General features: G+C 26.9%; 1 protein-coding gene and 1 long non-coding RNA gene across 3 annotated transcripts; one reads left to right on the top strand and one right to left on the bottom strand.

The window, feature by feature from the left end:
- Nucleotides 1-1,638: 1,638 nt before the first annotated feature.
- LOC136091563 (uncharacterized) lies at nt 1,639-8,219 on the bottom strand. The gene is made up of 4 exons (XR_010644082.1): nt 5,960-8,219; nt 5,604-5,759; nt 5,036-5,224; nt 1,639-4,319 (listed from the first exon to the last, which is right to left on the bottom strand). It is a non-coding gene; the product is annotated as an uncharacterized LOC136091563 (long non-coding RNA).
- A 1,350-nt stretch (nt 8,220-9,569) lies between these two features.
- LOC100215710 (nucleolar protein 58) lies at nt 9,570-12,114 on the top strand. Of its 2 annotated transcripts, none has more exons than XM_065820760.1 (7): nt 9,570-9,896; nt 10,256-10,381; nt 10,622-10,684; nt 10,953-10,997; nt 11,485-11,547; nt 11,667-11,762; nt 11,851-12,114. In XM_065820760.1, exons 1-7 carry the CDS (start codon nt 9,690-9,692, stop codon nt 11,908-11,910), a joined length of 660 nt encoding a protein of 219 aa, XP_065676832.1. In that variant the 5' UTR covers nt 9,570-9,689; the 3' UTR covers nt 11,911-12,114. The 2 variants fall into 2 exon arrangements, with proteins under 2 accessions (XP_065676832.1, XP_065676831.1); XM_065820759.1 differs by having other exon boundaries at nt 9,622-9,896; nt 11,667-11,738.
- The last annotated feature ends 14,835 nt before the right edge of the window (nt 12,115-26,949 follow it).

Here is a 26,949-nt window from a genome sequence, read left to right as displayed (position 1 = left end):
GGAAGAGTTCAATAAATACTTTATAAACATTGGTACAAATCTTACTGATAAAATTATTCCAACATCTAATTCGTTTAAAAATTACCTAAAACCCGTAAATTATTTCATTTAGACTTTTGCTATTAATATATTAATATTTTGTTATTTATATATTTATACACAAAAAATAGTTATTTGTAAATATTTGTTTCATAGACATTGATCATTTTATTATCTTTCATTAAAGATTTTTATTTATCTTTTTCAAAGTACCATTAGGGTTTTGTATGTTCGTTTCGTTACCCTCTTATTTTCTCGTATATAATTTTTTTTCTAGATTTTTTATTCTTTTGTTTTATAGTTTACAATTTTACCATTTAAAACATTTAAACCATATTACCATTTTACAATTATAGTATATTTAACAATATAAAACTATGTTAACAAGATGAATCTATAAAAAGATGCAAAAAGATACAAAGATACAAAAGTTACAAATTTAAAAGCTGCGTATAATTGTAAATCGAAAGTAATAAACTTGAAAAAATGCAATCTCAAAACAAGTAACACTAATGAAGAATTGATTAATGAAGAACAAAACAAGTAACACTAATGAAGAATTGATTAATGAAGAACAAAAAAAGTAACACTAATGAATTAACAATTGAACCTAAACTGGAAACATGGACCAAGGTATAAAAAATATGTGCTAATGAATCTTTTAAAATATTTTTTAGAAAATCTCAGGAGTGATTTAATGAAACCTGTCCTTTAGAAGTCATAAAAATTATAAAAAATAAAAAATTAGAAAAAATAAATTTACCACCTCTACTTAAAATAGCTAATTTCAATAACTAATAATTATTAATATCAATTATTAGTATTAATAACACCAATATACACTGTGAATTATATGAATTGGTATCAATAATTAATATCAAAAACAATGTTACATTTTGTAAAATGCAAATCTCGGAAGAGTTCAATAAATACTTTATAAAAATTGGTACAAATCTTACTGATAAAATTATTCCAACATCTAATTCGTTTAAAAATTACCTAAAACCCGTAAATTACGCAAGTAATATTATGTACGATTTTAAATTTAGCTTTAAACAATTTAAAAAGTTATTTTCTAGTTTAAAAAAAAGCACTTGTTTTTGATATAGTATTTATTAATGATTTTAAGACATTTGAAATAGTTATTTAATAAGGCATCTAGTGAAATAGTTATTTTGAACAAAATCAGTTTGAGCAGAACTTTGATCCATATACCAAAACTTTCAATAATGCCGGGGTTCTTTCGAATGTAATTAAATTAGCAAAAGTAATTCCTCTATGGATTGAATATGAGGAAAGCGCTGCATCATTGAAAAAAAGGTTTAATGAATGGGCTCCACAAGAAACACAAAAACTTCATGGGTTAAGGTCAAGGATTCTTTTTCACTCATACACTCTTTCTATTCATGTTTGATCCATATTTAGCATATTTTGTACATATTAGCATATTTTGTACAGATATTTCTTTTTTGAAAGCTTGCCTTACACGCAAGCTGTCAACTTTTGCCCAAATGTATCTGAGACCTAAACAAATCTAAGAAAGTATTCTCTCATGTTTACTTCCTCTCGTGGAACTGCATAGACAAACTACAAATATCATTTGTTTTTTATTATTATTTGCGCGATAAAGAATTATAGAATAGTACAAAGCATTTTCCAGTTTTCACAAGATATGCTCAGTAACTTTACAGGAAAGTAGACCAATAAACATATTATGAATTATTATGTTTAAATAATGTACATTAGTTTCTTTGGCAATTACATGACAAAGATGAATGAAGAAACAACAGTGTCAAAATTTGAAACGTGTTTAACAAGTTTTAATAAGTTTCCATTATTTTCTTTGAAAACTGTTACACTTGTTCAAGACTAAAGCTCATCCTTGAATACCATGGAGTTGCACAATATAAACAAGTCGTTTTAAATTGCATAATTGCATACCAGTCATCAGTTTCAGTTTGAATCATACGTTAAACACATTTTATTAAAGTTAAACTATTTAATATACAACATATTGTTCCTTGATAGATAAATATCAAGTCTGTTATACATTATGGGTTTGAATATTTTTGAGAATCAAGGCAATTTAGTAATTAGTCTGTAGTTTAGGATATTGAAGTCATCCCGACCCTTAAAACGTTGTTGTAGATCAAGTAACTGGTCAGAAACAATATCTGAATTACGAGTTTAAAGATATGAAATAACTAAGGTCATCGAATACAGTTTTTACAAAATTAATCTTTTTTATTTGTTTTTATTTAAACTTTTATTTTAAATTTTTTTAATTTGTTTTTATTTTTTTACGACTATTAAAAGCTAACAATTCCATTTTTTTTAAAGATTAGTCCATAATTGTATCATTATTTTTTAATTATCGTCAAATTTTGTTGATTTGAACGGAATTTTTTTTAGCAAATTTTGGCCCAATGTTAACGACGAAGATGACAAGTTTCTTGTACCATGTTCACACTAGCAATGTTTGGCGGAACATTATTCCAGAACAAATGTTCCTGGAACAAAACGTTCTACAAAATGTACGTTGTAGCGTTCACATGTAAATTTAGCTTGACGGTATATTAAAGAAAAAAATGCTTAAAAAAACGGTAAGCAAAACTCGAATAAAAGTTAGCGACAACCAATTTTGCATATTTTTAATTTAATTTATTTAACTTTATTATTTATTATTTTACGAGAGGTAAAACTAAATGCAAATAACGCTGAGGGTCCAACTAGCTCAGGTTTAGACAGAAACCCAATCCAAAATACCCGCCATACAAAAACTGACGTTGGAATTTTGTTATCCCGTTTCTTATAAAGCTTGGCTTTTATTGATAGGTCATATCTTCTCTAGTCGCTTTTGACGACACAGAATAGTAGTCCGTCAATGGTAAAGTATTGAATAAACATATTATACATTAACAAGCTATCCACGATCATTTAAAACTATTCTTATTTTGTGTTCATACATATTTAAAGTTTATTTAATTAGACACATTTGCTAAACTCAAGTAAAGTAAGTTTAGTTTAGAATAAATAAGTAATAAAAAAATTTTACTACTACTTTATTTGTCCCTTTCATAAAGGTATTTATCAATTCAGTCACGAACATTTTTTCCTGGTCCATTGTTCCCAGCAGTAGAAACTGTATTGGGTTGAGCCAGACTGTCATCATGATAATACGTAAGCCATTCTATTATAATAATGTTGTCATAATATTCACAAATATTATAAAGATTGACGCAAGCATTAAAATTCTTGTAGTAAAGTTAATATCACATTCCGTACGTTAGCAAATGACATGGAATTGAGCTTTAACGCATCCAAAAGCATTCTCAACTACTCTTCTAGCTCCGCAAAATATTTTATTGTAGCTTTTTTGAACTTTACTAAGCTCCATATTTTTAGGATAAGGTTTTAACAAATGACGCGTTAAAGGAAATGCAGAATCACCTATCAAACATAGTGGAACAAGAGAACCGCCCAGCTCTTTACAACATTTATCAAATAGATTTGATTCTAAAATTGCTTTCAAAGAAGAGTTCTGCAAAATATAGCTGTTATTATTTCTACCAGGCAATCCGACACTTGTATAAATGAAACGGTATCTTCAGTCTACAACGGCAAAAAGTACAATAAAATACCACCCTTTATAATTATAATAAGAAATTGCTTGATCTTTAGGGACTGAAATAGGGATATGGCATCTATCAACAGCTCCAACCCATTGGTGAAAACCAAGAATAGATTCGAAAATCTCTACTACATTTATTGAAATTTTCTTTTGGTAGTAGAAATTTAACGTGTTTAGAGAGCAAAATGTCATTAACAGCGTTAATAAATTCATGAACAATTAAATTTTCTATTGACTTTCCTATTCTAAAAAGGCTAGACACAACCCAATACTTTTCACATGAAGCTAGATTATGTAATGCAACTGCAACACGTTTTACTACTGAAATAGTTTCTTTCATAGTTGTGGTAGTTTTGCTTGAATGCGATTCATTAACTAGAAAATTAAATGTGTTATAATTTACTCGAAAATGTACTTTAAATTCAAGTTCCTCCATTTGAGTAAAAATCTCATTAAACCATTGAGAACTTTTGAGCTTAACCCATAATTATTTTAATTAGATCCCCTTGTTGATTTCAAGGAAGCTAAATTTAAATATGAAAATGGGTGGGTAATTGATTCATCATCGATTAATGTCCTACTTCTTGATCGAAGTATGGCCAAAACGCTTTCCGTGTTTTTCCAATTGTTTTTCCTTCACAAATATCTCCTTAAAAAGTTATTAAAACTATATAAATACATTACATAAACATAATATTTATTATATTACATTTCAAGGGAAATTAGAACACATTGTTAAAAACCATTTGTTAGTATTAAAAGAGCATGATTTGTTAACAAAAATAAAAATGAAACATGTAATGCAATTTGTATAGATAAAAAACAAATCACGCTGGCATAATAAAAAAACATATCAATATAATTCATCTACAGGCTTGTATTATATTGCAAAGAAAATATTTCTTTGGTTAAAAATGCTAAATATATATAGCATTGAGATACAAAAAAAGGTATTTGTACCATATAAAATACACTTTGTTAAAATTTAAATAAATTCACCAGAGATGCATTTTAATGCTTGAAATCATAAAGTAAAAATTCCTTTGATAATAATAATATGGTAACAAAAAAACATATATAAATAGAGATTCATCTACCTTTTGACTTTAACATAATTAATTACTAAAGAGAAATCTTGACTAACAGAACACCTTATTTTTTTATTAAGAATTTATAAAATTCTATTTGGGCTGTAGACATATCTACTTGGGCTTAAGATGCATTTTTAATTGCATCGCACATATGCTCTAAAGCAGCAACCTCACTGATTCGTAGTTCTTGTGAACGGATTTGAACATTTGGATTTTTTTTTGTTGCTATTTTTAAATATTTTGAAGAAAAATTTTCTTTTTTATTTGTTCTTACCGGTTCAGTTTTTGCTATTTTATTCAAAGCTTTTTCATCATCAGAGTTCCTTCGTTTATTGCAGCCGGATGTAGATTGAGTTGGTTCCTCATCAGGAATAGAGACAATAGATTGCACATCACTTGTATTATCCAAAGCTTCAATATTTAAAATACCGATAGTCTCTTTGCCATCGTCCATTGTGGCAATCTGTAATTAAAAAATACAGATTAAAAAAAATTATACATATGAGAAATGATTATAAATCATATTTCAACCAAAATTTATTTCTTTGAAAGACTTGACTTGAAGTCATTCTACTCCCCCCCTCCTCTCCGTCCCCAAACCAAAAGATCTATACAGACAATAGCATTTTACAAATTGATCTTATGCCAATATTAAAAGATCCCTTTTATAATTCGAAAACTTGATATTATATGTTTTTGATCTTTATATTTTAAGTCTGCCAAATGTTGCAAAGTTAAGAACTTCTTAAACCTAATATAATAGAAATATTTAACATACTTGGATATATTACTTTAAAAAATAGCACTTTAAAATATACAGCAATAAATTATACTAAGCTTACCTGACCATCTTAAAAATCTTGAGCAGAAAAGTTTTGACTTTGAGAGAAAAGGTCATTGTAAAGGGAAGCTTCACTATTTATTATTTTGGCAACAATATAGGAAGGCTACGTTTACTAGGAGCTCCTCCTGATAAACCTACTTGAAGTTTTTCTCGTCTATGAAAAATATACATAAATATAAGTAAATATAAGCACATCATTAACACAATATAATATGAATCATTTTAAGTAATTTTTAAAATAACACTCAATTACAAACTAAATTGCAATTAGATATTATTTTACATGGTAATTTTGTAAAATACTTTCAGCATTTCATTAAGGTATCATACATGAAATATAGAATATGCACATACCTAAATTGTTTCCTCAAATTACTAATTTTAGATTGAGTTTGAGATCCAGTTAACGGAGGTATGATATTAAATGTGTTTGAAAATTCAACTGCCCTTTGTTTGTAAATATTTGTGTTTCTTATTGTTGATATAACACTTTGTAATTGTCTTTCCATAAATCTAATTATACTCTTGTGTTAGCAATATACCATACAAATTTATTTACAGGATATATGCAAAGGCCAGTTCGTGTTTTGCTGGCGTTAATACTGTCTTTATCTGAATGCTGAGACATTGCGTAAAATTAAATCCTACCAAAAAGGATAAGTACATTGAATCTATCAACACTAACAATAGTAAATTACTAAAAGCTGGTAGCCAAGAGAACAGAAACTTTCAAATGCTAATTTTATTCTTGTTTTTACTTTTCCATACAATGTAATAATTATGTCATTTAATAACATTGATCTGTCAACACTATTGTTTGTTTTTATTTTTAAATGTCAATAATTGTAGCACATTGTGGCAAAGATATACGGTACAGTCCTATCAATAGTCAATCAATAATATATATTCAGAATAAAGGTCTTACTTTCACAATTATTCACAAACAGTAAATTAACTAATAATAAGTAAATACGGAATATTTATGAGGAAAATAATAATGGTAATGTTCACAAATTATAATAACAAGATAAGACAAAGCTAATACAATTAAATATATGACAATGCTAGTAACCAATAATAACATCATTAATAACATTAATATAAATAATAACAATGATGGTAAATCATTGTAATAATAACAATGATGGTATTAATAAGAATAAAAATAATGATAATAATTATTATTATAATTGGCAAGGCCAATGATAAACAACTCTGCTTATTAGTTCAAAGGTGAATTTTATAAATAAAATTGCTGTAAGTTTATTAAAAATGCATTAATAACAATGCTTGCTGAAAATATAATTAAATAAAAACTATTAAACAATGAAAATTAAACTTTCTTAACGCAAGTTAAATGTTACCTTGAATTATACTTATTGTCAATTCAAATTAAATCTGATCCCAAAATAAGAATACTACTGTCTTTGTAATAATGGTATATTTGAAGATTAAGCTTTTAAAGACTCACATGAATATAGCATCTTTTTAAACTAACAATAAACTAATGATAACTAAACTTCTATTCTATTTATACAAATTTTAAATATCGTTAAAAAAAACATAATATTTTTGATGGTCAAATAAATCGTTTTTAAATCATCGCCCACTATCTGGTCTGCTCATGATTGATACTCATGAATTTCCTGTTGCATGCTATTACCACAAGTTTTTAACTCAATGAATAAAATTATGAAATAATATTCAAAAAAATGTTCTGAATTCAATAAGAAAGATGGAAGGCCAAGACTAAAAGTTTCAAGGCAACATGTTGCAAGGTCAATAGTATCGATACTCTTGTCTTGATATACCAAGACCAAGGACAATGCAGAGATCAAAGACTAAAAGCTCTAGTTAAGATGACATAGTTTAAAGGCTATAGTTTGAGCCTTTCACAACAAGTTTGCAACTTGCAATATATTTTATTGTGTCAATAAGCTTAAACTCATGCGGTTATTTTAAAATAATTGAATGTAGGCATTAGGGTTATGACTTTTTTTCAATTCCATGCTCCTGTACTGTAGTTTGATGAACTTTTACCTAAAAAGCACGAAATGAACTGTTATTTGTATACCTTTTTAAAAAAAGTCATCCCGCCATTGAAAAATTGATTTTGACAAAAAATCGATTTTTCAATGGCGGGGTGAACTTTTTTTAAAAGATATGCAAATAATTGTTCATTTCGTGCTTTTTAGGTAAAAGTTCATCAAACTACAGTACAGGAGCATGAGTTGAAAAAAAGTCATAACCCTAATAGGCACCATCTGTTTTATACAAAAACTAATAAATGTTCCGGAACATTTATTTGTTCTGGGTTGGCGGAACGGTACAAAAGTTCCTCAAATGTTCCATGAATTTTTGTTCAAGTTGCGTTCACACGAGAAGATATTTGTTCATGTTCCATGTTCCACGGAATGTTCAGTCAAATGCACCCTCATGTAAATTAGCCTATCAGCGCGATTTTTTGTAAACACGAAGTTTTCATTAAACAGAAGTAAGTTTCAAATATTTTACATGAATAAAATTTTACAAAACAAACGCCGAATTTTAAAGCAACAAAATTGAAAAAGTTGATGTATTTCTTGCTTTTTTACCAACTTGATTCAAGCTGATCAAATTGATTAAATCAATTGTAAAAAACTTCATCAATCAATTGAATTAAATTGATAATTTAAAAAGCAATATAAAACAAAAAAACAGATTTTAAATGTTTAAAACTTGTATTTTTATATTTATTTTTTCACTTTTTTACTATATAACAGTTTTTAGCTTTAAATCATAAAAACTTTTTAAATAAAATAAAACCCATAATTTTTTTTAAATTTATTTTTCAACAAATATTTTTTCTAAGCAATTTAAAAAGGATTATAATGTTAAAAAAATTAAAAATTATTGTAAAGCAATGAAAGTAATAGTTAAATTTTTTTTTTTTTTATCATTTAAACGGTTTTTAAAAAAATCAGCCAAAAGAGTGGCGTCAAATAATTTAATATCTAACGCATTACAATACATAGATTACCAATTAAAGATTCTTATATTATGCTGCCTGCAGGGTTGTCGTCTAGAGTCTTTATCCCCGAACAGGGGTCCTTAAATAATATAAATGTAATAAGTAGGTTCAGTGCTATAAAAAAATGTGAAAGCTTACAACCCAAGTATTAGGTTATATTAAAAACTTTTTCATGTTAGTGCTTTTTAAATCCAATTTATATATAGTATAAAATATAATAAGTTATACAAAATAATATATGCCTAAAAACACAACATAATATATGCGTAAAAACTAACATAATTTATGCCAAAAAACAAACATTGTAAACGTATAGTTTATTATATTTGAAAGTATACATAATTCTTGAAAATAAATTGTCTCGTAATGAGTAAGGACAAAAAGAACGAAGCTAAAATTAAAATATTAGGTAGTTTAAAGGATTTTTTTAGACCAAATACAACGTATTGATAAAATGATATAAACGTATTGTAAGAGAATCAAGAGAATTGATAAAATTTGATTTTCTTAATGTTTTGCAACTTTTTTAAGATTAATTTTGTGTTTCCGGAGTTTACAAGAAAACTATATAGGTAATAAGATTTAAATAATAAAATAAATAGTAAATAATTAAATAAATAATACAAAACAGTTTTCTAATAACATTTTAATGATTTGTTTTAAAATTCATTAAACAATGTATCACCTGGAAAATGATAAATTTTTGTCAAATATAGATTTCTGTTTTAGTTTAACAATAAGCTTTTTAAAGAATATCACAATTATGCATTATTCACAAATCAAATCAGTGGCGTGAAATCAGTGGCGTAGAAGATCCCGTAGTATAAATATACAATAAATATATTTAAAACTGTTTTTGTTTCAATGTTATCTGATTTAATTTCAATGTTATCTTTGTTTAAAACGTGCAGGTGTTTGGTCTGTATCTTTGGCGCTGTAGGCAGTCTTTTAATTATTTTAGCGTGTAGCGCTATACAATCAAAATGTATTGAAATGTAACATTTTATATAAACTTTAGCATATATAAAGCCAGTTTAAAAACAAGTTGAAGAACAGTTTAGGTTTCAAAACGTAATGAAAATGCATTCTTCGGCAACGAAAAAACTTTTTTGCTTATTTCTCTTTCTCTTGGTTGTACTAACAGTAGACAGCTTATTTGTTAGTGCAGGAAATATGGGACCAGGTAAAAAAAGTATATCCTCTGTAAAAAAAAGTCCTCCATGGAACAAGTTTGGGGCCTTTGTTAAGTCAAAACTTGCGAAATCTAAACGTGAAATGTCAGTAAGTACGAAAGATATTTTATATTAAGATATTTTGTATAATTATGTTTATATGTATATATATACATATACATATACATATATATATATATATATATATATATATATATATATATATATATATATATATATATATATATATATATATAGTATATATATATATATATATATATATATATATATATATATATATATATATATATATATATATATATATATACATGTATGTATGTATATATATACATATACGCATATATATATATGCATATATATATGCATATATATATATATATATATATATATATATTTATGTATGTATATATGTATATAAATATATAATATATATATATATACTTTTAGAACAGTGATGGTTCAGAATCTAATGAAAGTGAAGAATTAACTGCACGTGAGCTAAACAAACTCATTTTAAATATGATTGAAGAAAGCGATTTGTCAGATTTACAAGATCAGAAAAAAGAAGAAGAAGTAAGAAAAAAAAAGATAAAACTAAATATATATATATATATATATATATATATATATATATATATATATATATATATATATATATTTATGACTATATAAATATATATATATATATATATATATATATATATATATATATATATTTATGACTATTATTATTTTGCTTGAGGTTGGAGTGAGGAATTTCTTTCTGGCCATTATAATTGACTAGCATTATATTATCTTTTTATATTATGTTAGCTACCAAGATTTGATAAAAAAGAAACAACTGAAATTAACTCAAATGAAGATAAAAAAGATGAGGTATCTTTTGTGTTTTGTTTTGATTTATTTCGTATAAAAATAAAAGAAGAAGTTTTAATAAATATTTGCAAACTAACGTATTAAAAAATGTAATATAACTTAATTATAAATAATATAAAACAATTTATTCTACGATACAAGTTAAAATCTTTTCTGTTTAATTAAAACAGCGAAGAAAGTGTAATAAACTTAATGTTTGCCTATGCTTTAGCCATTTTATTTTTTGTTTTTTTGTTTTGTTTTTGAATGTTTATGTGTGTATATTTAGTTGCCAAGATTTGATAAGAGAGAATCAAATGAAATCAAAAAAGAGGTTAGTTTTTATTTTTATATATATCTAACTTATAAAATATATTTCCTGCGGAGATAATACGTTAGTATAACAGTATATTGTAATACATTGTTATATTAACTTTTTAGATGTACTTGTTGTTGTTTTTTTTTATTTATTTTATTTATTTCTTAATCTACATCTTTTCATCCTTTATATATTAACGGAGTATTACGTAATAAAACTGAGTTACTTTACATTTGTCAAAGCTTACATAAAATGGACTCACAGGGACTCTACAAAATGGCTTTTTAAAATACATTTGTTTTTATTTTTATTTATAGTATGTTAGTTTGCATTTTTATTTATACTTTTATTTTTATAGTAGAAACAGCAAACAATTGTTGTTTTTTTTAAAAAAACCCACTTAATTTTTTTAATTCAAAGAGACAAATAAACGAGACAAATGAGACAAAAATAACTAATATAATATGTTTTTATTTACAATTTTCTTTTCATATTTTAATAGCTGCCAAGGTTTGACAAAAGAGAATCAGATTCTATTAAATCAGAAGAAGTAAAAAAAGAAGCGGTTAGATATATGTTATTTTTCATACATGTTATTTTTTCTTTTAAAAGTCAATAAGACAATTAATGGAAGTAATATATACCATTAAAGTTATTAAAACCACGTTAAAAATAATTTTGCAGATTGATAAGGATGAAGAAAAATCATGGCGTGAACTTATTGGTTGGCTAGTAAGTTCTGAAAAAAATAATGAGGTAACGCAAGATGAAAAAAAAGAAGTAAATTTTTATTTATTAGCTATTATTAATAATAAATATAACAAAATATATGTATGTATATATATAAAATATTTAAAATCTCTTTTAGCTTCCAATGAGTTTTATTGGAAAAAGACGACTGGATGACGCAAAGAAAAGTCTCGCGTAAAATGCATCATACCAAGTTGTTAGATAAATAATTATAAAAATTTAAATTAAAAATGGTGAAAAATTGAATAAAAATAAAGAAAATTGTTAATTTATTTATACGCATTTATTTTTTTATTTTGCTATAATAGAAATATCATGTATGTATATAATAGAAATGTATACATTAAGTGAAGTTTAAATGAAAATACTTAGTTTACAAAAATGACTCTTAATTACACGCAGAAGGGGTTCAGTTAGTATTAAACTGGGGACCCATAGTCATTATTTAGTCACAAATTACTTACCCACTAACTATTATTAAATTAAATATTATTAAACAAAATATTTTTAAACTCCAAGTAAATATTTTTGCAATATAATGAGATTACGATGCAAAAGCTAGATTTAGTTGGAATGAGTGCATTAAAATATCTTTTTAATCTTTTAAAATGAAGTAAGAACTTTTAAAATTCACTCTTTGAAATTCAAGAAATATCAAAATCTATACAGCAAAATAAAGTAAACTTAGTTATTTGTCTTTTAAACAAAAAATCAATCTAGGGTATTATTTGTTCTCAACTAAAACACCTAGCAGCGCAATATTCTTTTGATGACGATATTTAAGAAATTGTGATAAATTAAACTTTTATAAAAATAACAATGAAGTAATAAATTAAAATAAATCAAAAAGATGAAATTTAAAAAAAGGCTAAAAACATAGTTTCTGATGATAAAATTACCTAAGATACAGAGTGTCTCGCTGGAAAATCTGGAAAAACTAGAAAGGGTTATTTTTGGAAAACTTACCGAAAAAACTGGAAAATGAATTTTTTGAGCATTATTAAACCAATGATGCTCAAAAAATACATTTTCCAGTTTTTCAAGCATGTTTATCCAGTTTGTCCAATTTTTCCAGCGAAAAAACTACAATAACATGTTAGAATACAAAAAAAATTAAAGTGTTTTTGCCCATATGATATTGTATAGGCTATAAAACAATGAACTATGCTAAAAAAAATTAAGGTAAGACTTTTCAACTTATAAGTAAACTCGATACATCATACCAATGGTATTGATATTTTTAGGATAGGTATATTTTATTTGGATATCCAAAGCCTTTTATAAAGTTGATAGATCACACAGTACTTTCCAATCTAAAATATAGGCAAATGATTTAAGTGGATTCCAAGCTATTTGTTTAACAGAAAGCAATATTTAATACTAGGTAATTTAGGAGCCCTCGACATTACGTGCGGAGTTCCTCAGGTTTGATCCTAGATTCATTATTATTTTTAATATATATTAACGATACGCATATAGCTTACCAAAAATATTTCGATTATGTGTGTTGACAATAAAAGTTAATTTTTTTTATCATTTTGATGCAAAGACTGCATTTGAAACTATAAATACTGAACTTGAAAGTTTTAATTTTTAGTTCATAGCAAATAAACAAATCTCTATTTTGTTAAAAAAAAACTACCTTTATTCTCTTTCATAAAACAAAACAATAAATAATCTTTATAAATATATTTTTATAAATAATCTTTCATTAATTCTGTCCAAACTGCTCATTAATAAAAACAAAATTATAAGTGAAAAATACAAAAATATTTTGGGTGTATTATTTGATAAATATTTATCATGGAGAAACCATATTGGTGTTATTGAAACAAAATATTCCTCTGCAATAAGAGTTTGTTTGAAAAAAATCTTTTCTCGAAATCACAAAAAAATACTTTAGTTGGATACATACTCAACATTTATACGCAAATATTGTATGAGCGAGCACCCTTAAAACGAAACTACATAAATTGTAAAGCCTGAAACAAGGATGCATAGCAATAAACTACTTAATAGGTTAGTAAATCCGACCCCAGTAATGAAATGCATAATGATCCGAGATATTGAAAAGTTCAATTCTTTACAAATATAGTTATTTTTGTATAAGTGTAAGAACAACCTTCTGCCAAGCGCTCTACCTGCCTAGCGTTCTAACTGCCAAGCTTTTTTTCTGATGATTCCTTGGTATTATTTTCTAAAAAATATAATCTGCGTTCAAATAGCAGTTGCAAATAACATTTAGAGTAATCTCAGCAGTCGAATTTTGTAATTGCGTACTGGTCAAAAAAAAACCCGTGGGCTAACAATAAGGAATCATAAATATATATCAATATTGAATCAAATATATCGATACGGAATCTTTTCCAAAATAAAAGTATTAAAAGCTAAAAAGCATCGTTTAAACAGCAAACTTAATTGAATCTTCTGAATTTCCGGCATAGATTTTATTGTTTATAGTATTTTACAAATAATACGACATATTTGTATTTAATTTTTTTACCATTCTCTTTGTTGAATTGTTTTTTGACATTAGGGTTTAAAAAATTTTTTATAAATCTAAATGTCAAAAAAAATCTTTAATATAAACTGAATTAATAACAATCTAAAGATCCCATAAAAGTTTATCTAACCAATCACATTTATTTACTTTTTTACACCTAATAAAAATGTGCTTTGTATTATGGAGATTTTTTTTTTTTTAATCTTGCAAACATTATTTAGTAAGGTTTTTTTTCTTGTGATATTTTTGGAGCTGAGTATAATTTGTTTTCACAACGTTAAGTGGGAGTTTGTTAGTTCTAAACTACGACTATCTAAGAAGCCACCATCAAAACTCTTTTTTTTTAAAATCATATTGGCTAACTTATTTGTTGTAAATATAACCGTAGGATTATGCTAAAAATTTTAATCCAATCAGGATAAAGATTTTCATGTTTTTAGTAAATAGTCATGTTTTTCTTAAACAACTCATTTGGTTCTTTATTAAATATAAACTTAAATACAATTATTTATTTATAATTAATTATTTATTTCAAAATGAAATCTTTATTCTTATTTAAATAGAGAATATTTTGTTCGATGAAACCAATAACTTTATGGAGGGAGGAGGTGGGGGGAGGGAGTAATCTTTATGAACTAATGCGTTCTGTATCTTTTCATCCCGATTCCTCTGCAAAAAATGAAAAGATTTTTATTTTTAATTAAAATAGCATAGTTACATAACAACACATAATTACAAAGAAACATTTACTTACAAAAAAAAAGTTGATTTATAAAAAACAGCCAGGGACTCAAAGAAGATATGGATGACTGAAGTCACCACAATCTTTTCACTGAGCCCCTATGTGGGCTTTACAAGTTTGTTAAAAATACTATGTACAATTCCAATATAATGAAAAGATAAAAAACTTTCATAAATATTTACGTTTAAAAAAGAAAGTAAATAGTATCAATATAATTTTAACGATAGTCATTTAAAAATACTGACAAATTATTTTAAAGATAAAAAAAAAAGAAGTGACGATCAAACAAAAAAAAAAAAAAAAAAACTAAGAATAATGGAATTCGATGTTCATTTAGAAAAATTAAAAAATTATTTATAATGTTAAAAATATATATAATTATTATTTGCTATAAGGATAAAGTAATTACTTTTAGATACACCTATTTTCTTTTCTGCTATAGATTTTAGCAAAGATGAAGCTATACTACTTAATTTAACTTATATGAAACTTTCTTTGCCTCAAACACAAGTTACTCGACTCTTTCAGATTAATAAATTTTTGTGCCATTTAAGCCGTTTAAGGCTTTTTAGCTTAATACTTATTTATCTTTTTCCTCATCTTTTAACATAAAAAATACAACTTTTTGCCTATTTTTTAAATGACTTTTAACCAACACAAAAGACTTTTAGAGTAGTTTTAAAGCATTTTTATTTTGACTTGTGCATACCTTATGGCATAGTAAAGCTTTGATCACATGGTAAAAGCCTTACTGGATAGTAAAGCTGTATAATCAACATTTAAGTAGATAGAATTAATCAGTAAAGTTTATTCACATAACTCATAACGCTAAAGTTATCTATTTGACATGACAGACAAAAATAGGTTATTTGTTTGAATACTTTAAAAAAATAAAATCTTTAGTATAATATAAATAAATTTGATATAATATAAATATTATTAAAAAAAATTCTTTACAGATTTATGTCTGTTGGGAAAAACAAATTCTAGAAAAAATCACAATACCTGAATGAATATATTAATGGTTCACATAATATTTAATATCTGAATGATTCATATTGGATTCTGAATGAATCGGAGCGTATTTATATTACATTTTGAGAAAATAAAAAACTTCTTTACAGTTTTACTGTGGTAATAAAGTAACAAAATGAAATAAAATCACGATTCATATAGAATTCAACATCTAAATGACTCACATAAAATTCAATATCTGAACTATATACATAAGAAACTGAATAAAATCGAACATAATCAATTATAGATAGTAAAACACTATTTACGTTCTATAGTAATACCAGCGTAGTTTTTTTTTTCTTTTCTTTTTATGGCTATTGAGGTGCTTCCGGAAGACCATACGGTCTTATCACAGAGCACCTCGAAAGAGCATTTAACGTGAAAGTTTAAAATTATGAAATTGCTATTGAGTGGGAGAATACCACAATCAATTTTTTAAGTCAAACTGACATTTCCCATCCAGTGAATCCAAATCATATTTGATGATGGTCTGGTAAAATGTGTAAATTAAATCAAAAATTTTAAAATGAAATTAACATTTTTTTTCAACAAATCTTCTTTTCCTAAAACATAATAGGGTGTTAAAGACACCCCTCTTGCGCTTTGAAATGCAGATATAACATATACTTATTATCTTTTGTAATCAAGTAATTTGTAATAAAATGTTAACGTATTAACGTAATTTTATTGGGAGGGTCTCTAGAAGTTTAACAAGTTGTTAACATGAGGGAGAGTCTGGTAAAGATAAAAAAAGTTGTTGACAGTATTAATGGACAGACCTTAAGTGTTGAATTGAACTAGGTATTTGCTTACTATCTAATATTCAGGTTTATTAAACTAGTATCAAGCTATATGAAATAGTGGTGTCTAGTTAATTAAAAAAAAAAATTTGAAACATTTTTTATATACTTTGTATTCATTTTCATAAGATCAGAAAAACAGCTTTATTTATTAAAAATAAACTAAATTAAATAAATTATACCTCTAAAGTGCTATTAATAATTAGTAGATTATTAATTGATCTAGTTATGTCTATGTTAATTATGAGTAAAAAATAATTAAATACTTTAAAATCATTAGAATAATGGTTTAAAAGTCTTTTGCTACAAATTGGTCTACTGTTTATGTAAACATAAGACCAATTTGTAAACATTGAAGAACATAAGAGTGGCTATTTGCAGTTTCAAAAAGTATTATCCTGAATACAAATATATTGTTCTGTATGTTCTGAACATTGACCATTTAATAACAAACAAAAAAAATGTTTATTGAAAATAAAGACCCATTTCTTTGTCTTTTATTTTTTATTTTGTTAACTTCACCCGTATACTTACTGTATCACTAAAACTGTGGATTACAGATATATAATCTTCCAGTGCAAAAAATCGTAGATGTAGAATACCATAATAGAGTAGATTTAAAAAAATTTATACTCGCTTTTATAAATAACTATTAACTTTAGTTAACTTTTTTTCTATATAAATAGTCACAACATCTTTGCATTTTTATTTCCCCAATTTTAAGTTGCTCTTCCATAACACTTGTAAAAACTCACCCTATATAACGTGATATATAAAATACTAATAAATACACTTATATCCATATAAGGTGAAGATTTCAGATTGAGCGTACTGTTGTTACCAGCATCTTCTTCTAATCTACGGTCTGAACAATGGTTTTTCACATTAATTCATCTTTTGCGATTTCTAATGTTGCAATCTCAATGTGAGGATGAAAAAGAATTTGGGGGGGGGGAGTGTTCACCCCAACCTTTCCCTCCTCCCCTTAATTATGTCTTTGAATAGCAGATGTTGCATTAAGAGTCAAGTATATTTAATAAAGTTTAGGGAAGTTTAGATCTAATAATACATAGAGAGAGAGAGAGCTAGTGCTATTAGTTTTAAAATCAAGAATAATGTGCGTCTGTCATTTGTAGGTCAGTCGCCGATGATGCATATATGTGTTTTAAAGCATCATTTTTTTCCACTGTTACTTCAATGTTTATGTTGTTACTGAGAACTTCGCAAATGGATCTCTATTATCTTATACTTTTTGTTACAACGGTTAATTTTTTTACAAAAGAAACGTCCAATCAAATATTTATGAACTGTCTATATTTTGGCAATGTACTTCTTGCTTAACTCCTGCTCTTATACTTCGTGTATATTCTTTGGATTCTCCTAGATTTATTCAATCAGAGAGGATAGAATAGCGGAGAAATATTCAACAACTACATTAGTTTCAAACTTCTGTGATCATTGTTATCTAACATTACTTTAATGGTCACCAAGTATTAAAAATAAGCACAGTAAAGTGCAATAAACATAATTTTTATTACTTTTTTAAAATGCTGTTAATTTACTTTTATTATAGAAGCACCATCGTATGCCAGCTCTCTACAGAGTTTTTATTTTATTTTTATTAAATTTATTTCAACTTTATTTTGTTTAATGTTTATTAAGCATTAAATTAATCAATTTTCAATTACTTTTAATTTTTAAGCAAGTATTGTAGCATTGCTGTTTTCTAAAGTCAAAAAAAAATTTTTTTTACACCATTTCTTAAGTTCATTCCTATTTTCATGCCTAAAATTATTGTCCAAAGTCAGCTCATTTTTGCCTATCAGAGATAACAGCTCAACAAAATTACGACCACAAGTAGTACTAAAAGTGCTATAAGATATTTGACTTATGTTGAACATTCTAGAAAAAAATTCTTCAAAAAAGATTTTCTTCAAATTAAAATTTCAGATACAGGAAGTGCATTGTACTTTTCAGACGCTGCTGTGATTTTGAAATTTGTTTATTTAAGACCTTTTTATAAACAAACTATAACTAATTAAAACTTTTTTTACTAAAAATATGACATCAAAATCTTTTAAATTAAACAATCATTACTTTATTTTACTGCATTTTGAAAACATTACCAATTAACAAAGGTCATGTATTTTTTATAGTAGAAGAAGAGTATGTTAAAGCTCAGGGGCGGATCTCGGATTAATTTCTCCTTTAGTGAAATTTTTTTATATAAATATAACCCTCCCTAACCAGCCTCACAACTCCCATCCCCTCTCATACACAACTAGGTGCCAAAGAAACGCCCCCTACTAGTTTATTAATTGGAAATTTTTTTTTCCCATCTACCCGGATTCATATTTTCAAAAATTCTTTGAGTTTAATTTACAAATTTTTAATATCTTATCTTGAGCTTGATTCTTTCTTACATTCGAATTTTGATCCTGTTGTTCTACAAATGACTTCTTAACTTTTAATTAGAATATCATTTATTAGATAAAGGCGGTGAGCTATGTTCCTCACGTATGAAAGGCGGCTTCACGTTTGAAAGGCGGTCTTCACGTATGAAAGGCAGCGGGCTTTGTTCTTCACGGATGAAAGCTTTTCAATAAAGTTTGGAATGCTGGTCTTTTCACAACGTTGTTTTATACAGCGTATCATTGGAAGTTTTTGAGATTATTTAGTTATTTTTTTCTAACCACAGTATAAAAATTGCCATTAATTGCCAAGACTCTTCTTCATTTTTATTAACTTCTAGGGTAGTACAAGAACAAAGTTTTTTCTTTTGTTTCTCATCTTTATTAATAATCTTTGTGAAAATGGTCTAAATTATTTGCTGATGACAAAACTATACACTCCTTTAATGATAAAAAAATCATTACTTTGATCGCTTGGAACAGCCAACCGATCTTGAATCTGCTCTCTCCTCTGTAAATCAGAGTCTTGCTGTGGCATGTAAAGTTTAATCGCAAAAAAACTCAGTTATTAAAAACTTTGTTATCTAGTGTAGTAGGCAGCAGCTGTGGAGTAGTTGTTAGAGTTCTGGCTTCAGAATGGGATCTCTGTGATTAAAAGCTAGCTATATCTATTTACATTCAGTAGGGGCTAGTTTACTCCAACAGGGGTTATTTTGCAGCAATTTTGAAAAGTTTTTGTAGTTACCCATTTCTGATATTAATATTGATTTTTTAACACATGTGATTTTTTCTTGTTAGATGGGCCATTATCGTCAATTTTTAGAAAGATGCTGCCATTTTAAGCCTTGTTTTTTATTTATATACCTACAAGCCATTTTTACCGAGTTTTTCCTCTTTTAAAAGTGGTGTCATTTACATTTAATGGTTTATAATGTTGTTAACAGATGAAAATTATTTTGAAGGATGGTTTGGCATAACAAGAGAAAGTTAGGATAATACTCATTGTTACAAAAACTATTGAAGCAATGGGTGACTTTGATTTTCTATTGACTCAAAGAGATTTGAGATTTACAGTGAGTTGAGCTATTTAAGCAAAATAAATAGAAAAGTTAAACAGTTTTCAAATAATTTTCCTGGCAATGATTGGATAAAATCTGTTTTAACCCGATACCTCCGAATACAGAAATATTTTGCAGAAAATATCGAATACTGCAGAGATGCAGTAAACAAGGAAAAAATAAGAGCATCTAATTAAAATTTGAAAGAGAGTTTAAAAAAAACAACCTGAAACAAACATTTGGAATCAAGATAACAACCCATGTTATAAATGAAAAAACTTCAATTTTAAATGTAAATGTTCCATGTTATAATTAATAATCTTCCATGATATAAATAAACAAGATTCAATATTTTATGTTTAATTGTATTCCGCACTATTTGAACGCACCATTGGACAATTCTAAAACTGTAAAGAATCCTCTTTTGCTCAAAATTTTAAAGGAGGCTTATTCTTCTGATTATTTTGTCCCACGTGTAAAGAAATTTGTTTTTTTTCGGAGGCTATTTCCAATTATTCGAAGATTTTACCGTTTTTGTCAAAACAATCTACTGTTCAGGTAAATATTCATTTATACAATTTATTACAATTACAAATGCATCAATCTGTTTGTTCATAACAAACAGATGGATGCAAATAATAAAATAAATGGGTGGCTTTACTATGCTAAGTTGGAAGCAATTCGCCAACTACACTACCACGCATCATTAAGGAAGTGCTTAAAAAAGTGTTCTCTGGCTACCCCTTGGAAACATATCACTTTTGCTTTTCCAGGTTAAGTTGAATTTTATACAAAAATTAACTTTTATAAAAAAATTTTTTGTTTTATTTTTATCTATAAAAACATATTTTATTATGTGGTGCAAAGTAACCCTCTCATTAGGGATACTTTGCACCAGTTTTAAAACCTTAATCAACGCATATTAAATCTTAAAACATTTTTTTTTGTTTTGTTTTTAATAAAGCTATTATAGCAAAGGGGTTGAACTTGAAAAAATGAATTTAATTCATTAAGCAAATTTTTTATCGTCCTTAAATTTAATTGTAGTATAATAAGTGAAATAACTATCAAAAACAGAGTAAAGTAGCGCAGGTTGACGGTATGCATTATTGGTAAGGAAAGAGGCGTAAACTTCCTGGTTTTATGCCATTCCGAGGCGCTCTGTGGGAAAACCGTAAGGACTTCTTGGAGAACTTAGATAACAAAAAAAAAATCCTGTTTGTTAAATCAAAGTCGTAATGAAGGGGCTGTCCAATAATTATGTCAACAAATATAGGGGGAGGGAAATCTGAAACTTTGTGACAATTGTTGACAAGGGGGAGGGGGAAGTTAAGACAAGTTGACGTCAACAGCGTTTTTAAATAAATTTAACTACTTAAAAAAAGGAAAGTGTTTTTAGACCTGTCTTACATACTCGCTCAACTTTCAGGGTTGTAATAAGCTAATTATCTTCCTACTTTTAAAAACTATGTTGTGCTTTTAAAAAAAATTTCACATACAGAATTAAATAAGCACATGCGAGATTATTACTTGTAACAATATTATTTTTTCAAAGTTGTTGGTTAGTCTGCTGTGCAAACAAATAAGATTTAAGCAAGTACATCGTCTACATCATACTATTTAAATTTTTATACCAGGGGTTGGCAACCTGCGATTCGCAAGCCTCACGTGGTTCTTCTGACTTTTTAGTTCCATGCGCAAATATCAATATAATATTTAAATAAAGATGTTGGAAGTTCTATAAGGTTAATATTCTAAAATTTTTGTAAATTTTAACTTTTGGCTTCTCCGTCTCAAAACATTGCCGACCCCTAGTTTTTGCAATTTATTAAAGCATTTTGGTTATACTTGACTCTATTAGAAATAATTGGATTTCACTGTGAAATTGGATTAGGTCTAAAGTTAAATTAAAGAGGATGGGCATTATTGGTGAACTGTAACTATGAACTGTACATAAATCATGATAAATAATTAACGCTATCATCTCAGTTGATTCATTCGGTGAGGGGGAGGGGAGAGTTATTGAATTTTGACTTAATTTTGTTGTGGGGTCTTTAAAAGTTTGACAAGTTGTTGATAAGGGGGAGGAAAAAGTAAAAATTGCTAGAAAACTGCTGAAGTAATTAATGAACAGCCCAAACCGCTCCGTATGTAGTCTTGACAATACTCACCAAAAGCACTATCTGTCCGTTCATAATCTAAGAAATTTTCTTCGCACATGTTTTGGAACTCTCCATCTTTGTGTTTTGAAACTCTCTTTCTTTCCATCAATGTTTTGGAACTCTCTCCATCTTCGTGTTTTTCTCATAGATTTTACAGTTTTTGAAGTCTTCTGTCAAATATTTTTTCTCTCTTTAACTTCTTTGTTCTCTGGTAACTTCCATATAAGTAGTGATTAGTTCCAGCTTTAATGCAGGCACTTGAGTCACATGACTTTTTTCGTGAGACAAACTCTGAATATAAATATTGACGAATTTTTCAGCAACTTTTTCGGTAATTATTTTAATGCTATCTAATTTCAAACTCAATTACCAGTTATATTTCATTGGCGAAAATTAAAAAAAAATGTTGGTCTGTAAAGGTTATTCTTCAAAGTTTCTTTAAAAAAAGCTAAAAGATTTTTCAAGTCGTTTTCTCCATAGTTTATTTTATTTACACTTTTTGACAAGTACATATACTGTTTTAAATTGCTTTTTTGGGCTCTGGCACATCAAAAAATATTATTTAGCTTGTTAAATTACAATATTTGATATTTGTTTTTATAATAATTTGTTTTTTTGTATGGACTAAACAATTAAAAAAACAAACACTTTTCATTATTTTTTCGATATTTTTCTTGACGCCATTATAACACTTATATTATAATTCAAGTTATTTGACTTTATTTGTTACTAGACGCCATTATGATACTCCGTTCTAATTATATAGTGTAAACTGACCTATATCTGGCTGCGTCCTTATTCTGGCCGATTTTCAAAAAAATCTTTAATTTTTAACAAAAAATTATGCTACAGTTGAAGCATGTTTTATTGTCAGTATTCAGTTGAAGCATGTTTTGTTGTCAGGGTTGTATTGATTGCTTTAAATAAAAAATACAATATTTAGATTTTTTTAATTTATAAATATGCAATTTAAAGTACTAATTGACTCGTTAACTGTTTTGAGAACATTTTTTTAAAATTTGATAAATATTATATTCTGTAAACTCGATGTTTGATATTTTCAAAGTTTCCCTGATTACATCCAAACATTTTGCGTTTGTAAATCTTTTAAATTGTTACTAATGCTTTCATATAATATTGTTAAAACTGTGTATGCATTTATGCTTATTTTGCATAACGTTCAATAGTTCTTTTTTTTTTTTTGTATATTTCTGTATACAATCTTATAAGATATTTTCTAGCCATTATCATATATCTGGCCATAAGAAGTCTTTTTTTTTTTTTTTTTTTCTTCACTACATGAATTAAAGTACAAACGTTTAAGATACCAATATAAAAGGGAAAAATTACACTTGAAAAAGTTAAGGATAAATATAAAGAACGCGGACACTCTAAGAAGACCTTAAGGTCTTGTCACACAGAACCGCTGTTGAAACTTAGTCATTTCTTTCGTTATAGTTTCAAGTTGCTTGCTTAAAGGTGCTTGTAACGAAATTACATAGCCTTTCAAACGACTTTCTCATGCGACTTTTGTCTGTGATTTTTAGGTAAATTTCACTTTCTCAAAATCAAAGTATATGGTCAAGTAATCTTTATTCAATGATTATTATTTGATATTGTCTTATTTTTAATGATTATTATTTGATATATGTCTTAATTTCTGGCCATGCATGAAATGCGTAGTTTTTAAAATTAATCACTTAAACGCAAGTATATATATATATATATATATATATATATATATATATATATATATATATATATATATATATATATATATATATATATATATATATATATATATAAGAAAGAAAGTCATTCTCTTTCTTTCTTATATATATATATATATATATAAGAAAGAAAGAGAATGACCATCTGAAATTACTTGAAACACTGCATAATATCTAATGGTTTTTTAATGCACTTTTTATCATTTATAATAACTATAGTTGTGCTACAGCACAAAGCCCTTGTGAAAACATTAAATTATAATTTATCTTCAATTTGCATTGTTTTTGGCAGTTTAAGAAGTTTTTCGAATGTTTTGAATAGTTAAGGCCTCTCAAAGGTACGGGACTCAGTATGTTTGCACTTATTGCAATACTTGCTGCTACATTATGCTGCTTTTCAACATATTTGACTTTAATTTAATTACAAGTTTTAATAACATTAGACTAGTTTTTTAATCTCAGTCCCAATGGCTTGACCTTGGCCTTATTTATTTGTTTTGCTTTGTTATTTTGCTTATTAATTAAACCCTGCTTTCATTCCAGTGACAGTGTCAATATAAAAATAATCTGAAAACATTTATGTTAATAAAGTTATAGGAAGGGCGTCCAGTTTTCTCTTCCACCACATTTCATATTTAATGGAAAAACTACTTAGTCTCTCTCGAGTTTTCAAATTGAAAAAAGAAAGTACATGGAGTGTTTGAGACAGTTGTTGGACAAAGCAAGGCATTGCATTTCTATGGTTTACAAAGACATTTTGGGAAACTTGTTTTTTTATAAATGTATATGAATTTGTTTATTCTTACAATACAAAAAAGCTTTTGTTCTTAACTAAAGTTTATTTTTTTGGTTTTTACAGAAATTTCATTGCCTTTGATCCAATGCCCGAATGGGGCAAACGAGCACTGGGATTCTTACATATATTTTAGAAATTTTATAAATGCGTATGAATTTGTTTACTCTGACAATATGAAAAAGCTAATGACCTTTAACTAAAATTAATTTTATTTTAATTTTTACAGAGCTTCAATTGTTCCCGGTCCAATCGCCTCGATTCAGGGAATTAGACCTGATATTTATACATATTTTTTTGATATTTATAAATGTAAATGCATTTGTTGACTCTGAAAACTTGAAAAATCTCTTTTTCTTTAATTAAAATTAATTTTTACGGGTTTAACTTTTTTGTACTCTTGGTACAATTTGCCCTAAAATAGGAAAACGGGCTCTGTGTATTTATAAATAAAAATTAATTTGTTTATTCTGGCAGTTTGAAATTGCTCTTTTTTTTAAACTAAAATTAATTTTTCTTGTTTTTACAGAGCTTTGATTGTTCTTGGCCCAATTGCCCTGAACAAGCCCTAAGATTTTTATAGATTTTCTTGATATTTATGAATTAGTTCACTCTGACAGTTTGGAAAAGCTCTTTTTCGATAACTAAAGTTAATTTTTACGCTTTTAACAAAGCTTTTATACGAGCAAACGAGCAGTGGGATCCTTACTTAGGGCCCCTAATATGAAAATAATAATTTTTTTTCCAAAGAATTAAATGCTTTGATTCTTTGGTAAAAAAATAAAAAATAAAGATAATTTAGCATAAGTACTTCAATAAAACTTTTTCTCATTGATGGCATTTAAAAAATTAATTTGTTATCAAAATTTGGTGCCATTAATCCTTAAAGAAAAAAACAAATCTTGACGCAAAATAGGCGTTATTGAGCCCAACATAAATTGTCATAACTTGGGAACCAGTTATCCCAATTTAAAAAACGAACTCATTTGGAAAACGTCTTTATTATCTGCGTACTTTGATATTAATTATAGCCAGAGATAATGATAATAGTAAAATCGTGTGAAGTGCATACTTAATGGCAATAAGTAAGTGAAAAAAAAAAAAAAAAAGATTTAATTCCGCTATCTTTGAAGCTTTTGCGTCGGAATGCTTCTGTGTCACAACGCAGTAGTGCCCGACATCGGTATATTTCTGATTGCGTTCTATATAAAAAGTAGCATTGAATACGCAGAGTTCAATTAGTTGGTAAAAATCAGTTAACTGAATTCGACCAATTAATTAAACTCTTAACGAATTAGTTTAGCGCTTTTCTTACCGTCAACTTTATCATTAGAGTTTGTTGTTAATCACAAAGAGATCTTAAATTTTTTTTAATGACGTAGGGGCGTAGGGAACTAGACACCCCTACGCCCTCTCTCTGGAATCATCTGCAGAAATCGGTCTATCAATCTGAAAGGATAAATACAAAGCTATCACATCAAACGAGACTTGAGTTTTATTTGGGCAAATAGTTATTTGTATATTACCCATGTGTTTGTTAATGTTTTAATTTTATTAATTCTCTTTAATAAAGTCATGGATAATCTCTTCAGTAAAGTTAGGGATCGTCCATAAATTACGTACGCCAAAAATTTTGAAATTTAACCCCCCTCTCCATGTTGCCATGCGTATTTTTAAGTCCCCACCCCCCTTGAAAAAGTACGTTTGTTTTTCAAACACCCCCCCCCCCCCTACAATCAAACCTTAAATACTTTATACGAACCCAAAGCCCTTTGTTTGTGGCAGAGGATCCCAATATAAAAACGACTACAAATATAAATATTCATTATAATAAAGTTAAATTACATAGAGGGACGTGTTCTTTTGGCTGAGAGGTTAATGTTATGGACTTCGGGAGCGGAGACCGGAGTTCGATTCACTATCGATCATAGCTGCATTTCTTCTGTTTTAATGACGAATCAAGTAAAAAAACTATACTTAAGGCGGACCTATCAGGCAGTA

The sequence above is a fragment of the Hydra vulgaris genome, chromosome 15, assembly GCF_038396675.1.
Source record: "Hydra vulgaris chromosome 15, alternate assembly HydraT2T_AEP".
Lineage (NCBI taxonomy): Eukaryota > Metazoa > Cnidaria > Hydrozoa > Anthoathecata > Hydridae > Hydra > Hydra vulgaris.
Note: the sequence above shows the minus strand (reverse complement) of the source record. Positions and strands in the feature narration are given on the sequence as shown.

Bases quoted from the DNA above. Each gene is read 5' to 3' on its own strand.
- LOC100215710 (XM_065820760.1), top strand. From the start codon at position 9,690: ATGAAAATGCATTCTTCGGCAACGAAAAAACTTTTTTGCTTATTTCTC. The intron at 10,685-10,952 runs GTATCTTTTGTG...GTGTATATTTAG, and splicing joins ATGAAGATAAAAAAGATGAG to TTGCCAAGATTTGATAAGAG. The intron at 10,998-11,484 runs GTTAGTTTTTAT...ATATTTTAATAG, and splicing joins CAAATGAAATCAAAAAAGAG to CTGCCAAGGTTTGACAAAAG.